This window comes from Falco cherrug, chromosome 11 (genome assembly GCF_023634085.1).
Source record: "Falco cherrug isolate bFalChe1 chromosome 11, bFalChe1.pri, whole genome shotgun sequence".
In the NCBI taxonomy this organism is placed as follows: Eukaryota; Metazoa; Chordata; class Aves; order Falconiformes; family Falconidae; genus Falco; species Falco cherrug.
The window spans coordinates 19041721-19051750 of NC_073707.1; the positions used below are offsets into that span (position 1 = coordinate 19041721).

General features: G+C 48.0%; 1 protein-coding gene and 1 non-coding gene across 3 annotated transcripts; both read right to left on the reverse strand.

The window, feature by feature from the left end:
• Positions 1-300: 300 nt before the first annotated feature.
• LOC102048387 (uncharacterized) lies at positions 301-4088 on the reverse strand. The gene is made up of 2 exons (XR_008734483.1): positions 3636-4088; positions 301-688 (listed from the first exon to the last, which is right to left on the reverse strand). It is a non-coding gene; the product is annotated as an uncharacterized LOC102048387 (transcript).
• A 618-nt stretch (positions 4089-4706) lies between these two features.
• Positions 4707-9982, reverse strand: PIGZ (phosphatidylinositol glycan anchor biosynthesis class Z). Of its 2 annotated transcripts, none has more exons than XM_055723803.1 (2): positions 9586-9982; positions 4707-9001 (listed from the first exon to the last, which is right to left on the reverse strand). In XM_055723803.1, exon 2 carries the CDS (start codon positions 8939-8941, stop codon positions 7460-7462), a length of 1482 nt encoding a protein of 493 aa, XP_055579778.1. In that variant the 5' UTR covers positions 8942-9001; positions 9586-9982; the 3' UTR covers positions 4707-7459. The 2 variants fall into 2 exon arrangements, with proteins under 2 accessions (XP_055579778.1, XP_055579777.1); XM_055723802.1 differs by having other exon boundaries at positions 4707-9021.
• Positions 9983-10030: the final 48 nt, after the last annotated feature.

Consider the following 10030-nt stretch of genomic DNA (forward strand, 5'->3'; position numbering starts at 1 on the left):
TCATTTGTATAAGGCAGTGTACCTTGAAAACTACTTGTTACACACCAAGGACTTTCTTGTCCACTCCAATATCAGTGCATAATTTAATTTGTTCTGTAATCCAAAAAATTTTCAGAACGAAGAGCATTAACCAAACATCTTTCAGCATTCAGTTAAGAACTGAACAAGACTGAAAATCTAGTCAAAGGGAAGGATTATTCACTCTCTCCATCTTAAAAGACTCTACAGTAAAGGATGCGGACAACAGTGAATATAGCTCCTTTCTCTCACCGATTCCGTTTAAAAAACAAAACAAAAGAGACCATTTTAATGTTGCAGCTTTATTTGAAAGTGGCTTACGAGTAACATAATTCTTCATACAAAATTCTTACAATGAAATATAAACTTCAGAGGTTTCCTAGAGAAATTACAGGCTGTAGACTCATAATTAAATGTACTATGAAGAAAAAGGTAACTTTGTTCAAAGTCTTGTTTGCAGATCAGCACCAAGTGATCCTGAAAATCTAGTTTTACTGTATGTGCCAAAACCCCCACATCCAAACCCTCACTTCCTAATTAAGTCTCATTGCAGTTGTTCTACTTCACTGTATTTGCAATTTACAGTAATAGTTGTGACTAACTGTACACAAGAAACACAGTAAGATTTCCAACACTATCTTCAGTGAGTAAAGATCCAACTTTTATATACCTGGTATTTTAAAGATTTTAAGGATTCATTGACCACAAGGTATTTGGACAAAACTTTATGCACTGCCACTTCCAAAGAATTCACAAGTCCATATAAAAAAAACCCCAATAAAATCCAAAGCACTGTCATGGTCCCTTTTAAATTTCAGCAGGTCAATTTCACATATATCTTGGGATCACTAACCACTTTTATTCCTACGTGTACAGTACATCAAAATCCCATCACATAAACCAGCAGTATTTATAGGATACAGGGGTGGTGGGGAATCTATAGAGTCCTACAATTCTTTTAGTATTCTTACCACATGCTCTGTAGAAAGTAAGGCTCCTCCCAAAAGTCATATTTTTTTTCCTTTGTCTGAAATAAAAGTTTTTCAAACAGAAAATCTATTCTGAGAACAAACTTTCTCATTATACCCACAGTTCCTCAGACATCCCATTTTGGGGGGTAACTGTACAATTGGTTTCACGCCACTCTTGTCGATACAGGAAAGAATTTTTTCCTCAAATATTAAGGCTGTAGAGAGCTACCAGACAGGAGCAAAATACTGCTACTCCAACTGTGAAAATAACTGCTACTGCAATTCTTACACTTGCTGTTCTCTGTATTGCACAAAACAAAACAATTCTGAATCACGCAATGTTGTGCAATCACATTACACTTTGTAGAACACTGCAAGGGTCTGTTTTCTGCTCTCTGCTAGGCTTGTTTCCCACTTTATGACTCCTGGGCTTATCACTCCGACTTGTTTTATTTTGGCCATTCATGTAGGTGCGCGAGGAACAACATCAGTGTAGAAGGATGCTAATCCAGTAACTCCAGAAAACCTGCAACTTTCAGTCTTCCCTAGAAACTGGAAAATTTCCCCAGAAATTCCACTTCCTTTACAGCCTTTTGCCTTTTTCTTTCATCTCTGCAACACACCCCAATCCTCCTTTATTGCTGCTCTTCACCCTGTGAATCCAATGTAAACAAAACCCAGTGACAGAATAATCAAGTTTTGCCAGTGAAAAAAAGCACCATACCATTAAACCTTTATTCCTTTTAGTAGAGTTACAGCAGCATTTAGAGACGAAAGCATACTAGTCCTTAAAACCTTGCTCCCAGGTCCTCTGTACTAACGTACTCTGCAATGCTTTAAATCCTGGTATTAAATGGAAGAGATACTGAACACAGTATGTGGTCACAGGAACATGGATAGTAGTTTCTGTGAATTTCTAGCTACATGAATTTGTGTGCAACAGACCTTTGTGCCTAGTGACATTCACAATCTAGATCTGGTTCTCCTGTAAGGCTGATGAGTCACTATTCACTGGCATTGAACAGTTTTACCATAGCTATACCTTCCAGCATCACAGTCTTGCCGATATTCATCTTGGACCTTACAAAGGAGGAAAAAGAGGGAAGTCCAGTAAAGACAGAGAAAAATAATTTCTTAAAAACTATCACACCATCAGAACATAGTCAAACTGAGTTAACCGCATGTAAGTGGCCACAGGGAGTTGACTGACAAAACAGAAGGCAAAGCGCATCATACAGAAACCCAGAATACAGCATAAACTAACTTCCTTCCTAATAACACCCAGGGGGACTCTTTAATCAAGACAGACGAAGTGAGGATGGCTAGCCTCACGCTTCAGCAGTAGAAGCATCTGCTACATACTCAACTTTAGGCAAGCTAAGCACTGTCCTTTTACGTTCTTCACAGCCTCAAATTTTCTAGACTTATTTTTAATTTATTTTATATATATCATATATATAAATTATATATTATCTCGCAAAACAGCCAAGAACTTTCTGAAAGTACTTTCAGTGAAATCTATGAAAAAGTCATTTATTCTCAAGGGATAATGACATCATCACTGACAAGACAACTTAAAGACTAATGTATAGTGCTATCTTAAAAAATAATACCCAAGTTGCTATTTCTGAAGTTGTTCCGAGTGTCTTCCTTCAAAAAGCTGTAATCTGGCAAGTCACTAGTCCCTTGAAAACTAGACTGTACAACAACCTGCCTGGCCCCCTGATCTTCAATGTCTAGCCCCCTTAAATCCTGCATCCCAGTCCACCCTTATGATCCTATCATCAGCTCTGGTTCCACTGATGCATTGCATTTTCAGTATTTCCTCCTGCATGATACCTTAGAAATAGGTTAATGAAAAAAAAACAGGCTTCTACTTTGAACACATGAAAGAAAGAACAACAGGCTACTAAACCAAGTATTTGCCTGAATTGGGCTCCTTTTACTTTTAAAAGCGACTGCATTTCTGAAGCTATATGGGCTGAGAAAACAGCTTGGGAAACAGAGCAATGTGCAGCAATTCAAGCATATTAAAAACGCATTTATATTGGATCAAGTTCTTTGGCCACAATCACCCCTAAAACCATAAAGCTGTGGCACTGAAGAACGAATGACAGCCCCACACATAGTCTGTTCACGTTGCAAGCTTTCACCATTTCAGTGAGTTCGCTGGAACCAGTAACAGAACGATCTTCAAGCAGACTTGCATGTAATGACGTCAACACATGACAGGGATGCAAGATGCCAACAGAAACTTTATAGCTATACTTTCACGAAAAGAAACACCTCGCTACCCGGACACTGAGAATACGCTTTTACTGTAGAGACCAACTATCTTGAAAGTGACTGGCTTATATTAGCGTATATTAGAATCATAGAGTCATTTAGGCTGGAAAAAACCTTCAAGAACATCGAGTCCAACCGTTAGCCTGGCGCTACCCTCCCTCGTCCAGGCCTCCCACAGGCACTTTAGCAACCGAATAAATTTATCCTCGGATAATTTTTCCAGGACTCAGAGCCTCCGCTCCTGTTCACCCACGCCCTGCCCGGCCCTGCCCGTTCCTGCCCGCCGCGGCTCCTGCGGGGCCCGGCTCGCCCTACCCAGCTGCGGTGGCCCAGGGCAGCTATCTATCTACAGAAGGATACTCCCCGAAGCAGAAGCTGCAGACAGTTTTCTTCGCTTTTTCCAGCCCCACCATGGCCTTCCCGATGCCGCCACTCTTGCCGAAGAGCTCGTGGATCTGCTCCTCCGCGGTGCAGGTGAGGCTCCCTACGGGCGGCAACAGCTGATCCCGGTCGTAGCGCGTCCCCTGAGCCGCGACGACATCGTTACTCCACGGCAGGCCCGCACCTGGGCCTGGGCGGACCGCGCGGCCCCCGGCAGCAGCGGCGGTACCCCGCTCACTCAGAAGCGCCGGTCCCGGTACCGGCGGAGACCAGGCGACCGCGCCTCAGCGAGCTCCCGCCCCTCGGCGGCTTCCCGCCCCGCGGCGCCCCCGCGCACGCGACCTGCGGCCGCCCGGCGAGCAGCCAATAGCGAGGCGGGCCCGGCTCTCGCGAGAGGCGGCGGGGGGCGGTAGCGGCTCTCGCGAGAGCTCGCAGAGGATGGTGCTGCGGCGGGTGCTGTTCGCGCTCCTCAGCAGCCCGCGGCTGGTGGAGAAGCTCTCCGAGTCGCGGCCCATCCGCGCCGCCGCCCGCCTCACCGCCGCCGCCATCACCCGCGGGCAGCTCAGCGCCCGTCAGGCGGCGCGGGGCCTGGGCCCCCGCCTGCTCCGTCTGCGCGACGCCTTCCTCGGGGAACTCAAGGACGGCGCCCGGGCGCAGGGCTGGCCGCGGCCGCCCGGGCGGGGGCCGGGCCGAGGCGGCCGCCCCGGAGCAGCGCCCTGACCGCCGCGCCGAGCCGGAGGCAGCTGCGGGGCCGCAGCCGTCGTGGGATCCCGCTGGCGGAGAGAAGGCACCCGCGACCCTGCGCCGGGCGCGGCAGGACGAGTGCGCCGGAGCCGGCGGGTGAACGGGCCCCAGGGCCTCGGCGACGGACCGGGCCCTGGCAGCCTCTGCCGAGCCGCGCCAGCCGCGGAGGATCTGGCGTTACCCCGGACGGCGCAAAGGGACGAAGGGTCGCCGGCGTGGGCTGCCCTTCCACGGCGTGTGCGGGTCGTTCCCCAGTCCAGGCATGAAAACGTGAAACACTCTGCTTATCGGTATGACGGCTTTTCATTTCAAAGTCGGTTTACACTTTCCAACACTTTCCACAACACTCGGTAACAGGCAGAAGGCAGACTCACATTAAACATCATCCAGAAAACGGTCAAGATTGTCGCTTTAAGTGTTTGATAAGAAACTTGAAATAAAACCAGATTTCTCACTGGAGTTCCTTTAACAATTTCTGTCTATATAACAGTAATATTCTAGATGTGATACAGTTTTGATACAAAGAGAGCTCTAAAGGTTGATGATGATGGTGATGGATGGGATAATCACCCATTTTACAGGTAGGCAGAAGAGATTCAGTAGCTATTCTGAAAGCACACCTGAAGTCTATGGTGGCAAGAAGGGTTTGGGGTGGGGGGGAAATGACAAATAGAGCCATCCTAAATATAAATACGGAGGGAGATGTCCACCATATGTGATGCACTGGCTGGTTTACATAAATTGCTGTATCTAACAACATATACAAGACTATAGAAGTTAACCTTCCTTCATAGCACGTTTCACTATTTAGTCCATCTGACTAGATGCTTAGTTAACTGGGGAAGATGATTTCCATTCTTTGTGTCACCCCAGATGAAAAGAACCTTGCAAATTACCTGAGATGCAATTTCCAGCATTGCTGGTAAAGTTAAACCCCCTACCAACAAAGACTTCGGTGTGCACGGATGGAAAAAAGCCCATCTACAGTGTAAATGATGAAGGGCTAGCTGGTGAGACAAAAGCAGTGTATTTTCAGTCTGAGTATTCGTAGTCCAGGTTCTCTTCCTGGCTCTGTCACAGGTTACCTGTGCAGCAGTAGAGAAGTCGTCGTGCTGTGGGAATGGTGCTCCATCACGTCCCTGAAGAGTTTCAGTATCTACCTCACTGAGATTGCCAGAGATCGTAAGTTTTATGAAAAGAATTGTCAAAACTTAAACTGTTCAAGAAAGCTGAAAACAGTAAGCAGGACATGGAGTACAAGCAGTGGCATGTGGCTGTCATCCCAATGTAAGAGGAAAAAAAAGGAAATGAACTTGGAAGATATATTTGGTACCATGATGCTTTCATAACTATGTCCACTACTTCATGAGTCATCAGTAGAAACTTACATGCACCCCCTTCTCCCCCTACCTCCCCCCAGAACATGCACCTTTAATTTACAGACTGTCAATGAGGGATGAAGGGTGTGGGATGAACGTGTGGGGGAGACGACACAAAATGCTTTACAAGAGTGCAAGAGCTATGTTCCTTAAAAATCTAGTTCATGTGTATAGTTTGGAAGATACAGGCAAATCCTTCACACAGGGATTTTGCCTAGCTTCCTTTTAGAGCCTGGCATCAACCTACATTATTCTTGTCTTTGTTAAAAACCTGGCTCATAATACCTTATGTAAAGCTGTGTGGCTGAAGAACTGCAAAAAGCATTCCTGCCTTTGTGAGCAGAAAAAATTCAAGTGTCAGATTAGTTTCATGGAGAGAGGTTTGACCTACAATGCATGTGCCCAATTAATCTCTTCATCCGTGTCAGGATGTTTTGGTTGCAGGAGTTCATGCAGGCAAAACCAGAAATGGTTATTTCTGCAACACTGTTAAGCATTTATGTCATCTTTAGCTGAAGCTCAAGAGTTACTTGCAGCCTGCTTTAAAAATCAGACTGCTGTCCAGTAGAGAGCCAGTTGTGATCTGTCGTTCTCACTAAGCTGATTTAATGGGGAGCGGTTACTGAAAGGGAGGGGTGGCGCAGGGGATGCAGCCTCTCCCGCAGATCCTCACACGCTCCCCTGCAGCAGCGCTGGTAGGGTGAATCTAACCCTGCAGTAAGCCAGCTCAGAAATCCAGCTGGTCAAACACGTACAAAGGATCAAATCCCTCCCATTACCTGTTTTCTGTCTGCGCAGCTCCTTGAACCAGCTCACCTGGGGGTGGCTGCTGTGCACCGCTGTCCGTGTTAGAGCCGTGACAGAGCAATGAAAGCTGTGAGATGTGCAGCAGGAGCGCATGAGGGAAGGACTGCCCCATTTGCAGTAGCTAAACAACAGACAGGTTTAATGCCATCAAAGCGCAGCATTCTGAAGCTGTTGTATATAATATGTATGTAGCACGTCTACAGGAATGGAACTGTGGCAAGTAACGCTAAAGAGGCAAATGTTGGATTGTAGGATTTAGCACAAGTACTTAAAGCTGAAGCGTGTTCTATGTTCTGTCTGATCAACACTGAGGATTTTTCAAGACAGAACCACCCAAGACAGTATTACAGTGCTGGTGCCTATATGGTGACTGCAATCTTGTCTAATGACTGAGAGGAGGCTCTGAATTTCTAGGAGCATAAAAATAAAACCTTATTGAGTCAAACCAGCTTTTGTCTAGTCCTGTAACCTCTCTCCAGCTGCTGAGTTAATGCCTATTATCAGTAAAAACCACACAATCCATAAATCCTCTGTCAGAGATTATAAGAACTTTCAAAAATAAATCTCACATGGAAAGAGCTAAGCTTGAATCACAGTTTTGGTGTGCTCCAATTTTATCCTTCCTCATTAGGAAAATTACACAAGGTCACATGAAACACCACAGGGGCTGAATAACTCAAATTATAAGGAGGTTCCGTTCAGAACTGCCTATACTTGTGAGCGTAAGAGCACGAAGAAAGGGAATAGAGACTCTGGGGGAGCTCCCAGTGCCACTACTTGTGCTGAAGGTGGGTCTGTGAAGAGGAAGGTCTCACAGCACCTTTGGGCAGCACACAAGTGAACTGAGAAATGAAAACCCTGTTCTCCCAAAATCTAAAGGCTCTGCTGCCTTCTGTCTAGCTGTAGGATGTATAGTCCCAACTGACTTCTCCAGTCCCCGCTGAATAGGAAGGGCATTTGTGGTGGGTCTTCCATTGATAAGTGTGGAAAAATCAAAGTCTCATTCTTGAACGAGACGCCACATTTCGTAATTGTGGCTCTGACTGTACCGGGGATTATAACAAAAACATGACAGTCATTGCAGGTAAAATGGTTTGCTCGCTGCTCTAGTGTCTGGCAGAGGGTTTCTTCTTCAGACCCAGCCATATCAATGACTTCTATATGCGTGTTTCTCTTCTTGATATTAAGCAGAGACCTAGGAGGCATGTAGGTGTGAGCAAAGAGTAGAGTATAGTGTCCTGGATGGTGTGAGGACTCTGGAGAATGAATGAGTCTCTCCAAGTGAAACAAACATGGTATCAGTCCTCCCTGGTGTAAGCACCCAAACAGCAAAGCCCCAAGAATATTGAAAATAATAATGACGTGTTTCCACTTCATAGCTCTGTTCTGTGATGCACTGAACAGGACTAATGGCAAGATGAGGGGAATGAGAAAACGAGGTTCTTGGTGACTGAAGAGGGAGAGAAATGCCAAAGGAACAAAATAAAACAGCAGTAATGTTGGACTGCCCTCAGAATGCACCAATAGCCCAGATGACCCATGGTAATAAAATCTGACCCGTATTAATTGATGGATATATTTCTTTAACATTTTAAAACCAGCAACAATGGCCAGAATATGTAAGATCCCAAAGAGCATTATTCCGTTGACTGTAACGTGTGTAACCCGTGGGTGACTCCCGTGCAGTGCAAGATTACGGGGATTAAGATTGTAGCTGAGAAAATTGAAAGGAGTTACTATCATTTTCTCATTTAAATGACCTATTACATCAAATAGGCTGCTCTTTTTAATGCTGTAGAGGTTGTTTAAGCCCATGGAGGTAAAATAGAAGGTGTCGGCTGTTATGAAAACAATGGCAGTAAAACATGCGCATAGGACAAGCTTCAAGAAGTGGTTTATGACAGTTTTAATGCTCTTTTGAGAATCAACAATTAAACCTGCCCAGTAAAGCAGGGGCATTAGAGCAAATGCCAGAAAGGTTGGCCTATTGAAAAACCCAGCAGTTGTTATAACACCTATGAGAGGGCTGCTTGTTGGCTCTGCCAAGCTGCCATCAGCCTTCCTTGAGGAAACCAATACCATGAGAAGAGCAAAGAGAAGTCCTTCAAGCGCGTTGGTAAACGTTCTTGTATAAAATACCAGTGTGACATACGATCCAGCAAGAAGTACCAGAGCTTTCCATGGATCTGCTTCCCAGAGAGGAGCTAATTGATAAACACTGTAGTCAAGTATGAAAGAAAAGATGGTAAAGAGAAAGCGAGGTGATACAAGAAGGGTGTAGCTGGTGATGCAACTTGAACATATGTCCAGCTGCTGCAAAGACTTGATCACCCAGTAGGTAACTCCAGATGTCATTAATGGGAAAACAACTGTTCTGCAAGGAGAGCTGGAAAGGAACTCCCAAGGATAATAGACCTGTAGGTTTAAAATATCTCCTATAAGGGAAAACAAAAAGAAAAAAATACATACATACGTAATTTATTTTATTCAGTAATTCAGCGTTAAGGATACAGCATAGGGCCAAGAGGCATCACGATGCAGAGCAGTCCCTAAACTTTTGAGACCGGTGTCCACTTTTGAAATTTTTAGGAGCATACCGTTGATTTTTACAACGCTTCAAAGGAAAAAAATATAAAAAAAAAAAAGGGGGGAGGGGGCGGGGTGTGGGAAAAAGCAAAACCAGCCTGTGAGGGCGGCTGTGTCCCGGCGCCACTCGCTGCGCGCGGAGCGGGAGCGCCCGCCGCTGGGTACCCGCCTGCACAGCCGCGGCACCGCGGGGAGGCGGCCCGGCACCGCTCGGCGCCCGGCACCGCTCGGCGCCCGCCGCGGGCAGCGCAGCCCTGCGCCCCGGGGTCCCCCCAGCCCCGCGGAGCCGCGCCCCGGGGTCCCCCCCGCCATGCCGCAGGCGAACTGCACCGGCCGGGACCGGGACCAGGCCCCTCGCCCTCCCGCCGCTGCCCGCTCGGGGGTCGCGGCCGGGCCCCCGCCCGCCGCCTTACCTGCCATCACCTCGGGTGACTGGAAGAACTCGTCGGGGTGCAGGTAGCCGGCCTGCGGCAGCAGGCACCAGCCCGCCCGCAGCGCGGCCAGCAGCGCCCACAGCCGCCGGGCCCGCATGTCGCCACCGGCCCCGCCGCGCCCGCCCGCCCGCCCCCCCCGCCCCGCCAGGGGGCGCGCCCGCCGGCCCGGGCCCAGCCGCCGCAGCGGGAGCACGGCGCGCATGCGCAAGGCCCGGCTGCACAGCGGCACCGAGCGCGCCCCACGCGCCCATTACCCGGTGAGCGGCGATCCCCCGGCGATCGGGGCACGCCGTCATCACCGCCGCGGCTGGCCGCTTGCCAGGGACAGGGTTTGCGGCACCGAGTCGCTGCGGGTGCTGCACAGGCAGCGCGCAAACCTGCACCGAAGCTGCCAGGCCCCGCGCCGCCTCGCCCCGCCGAGTAA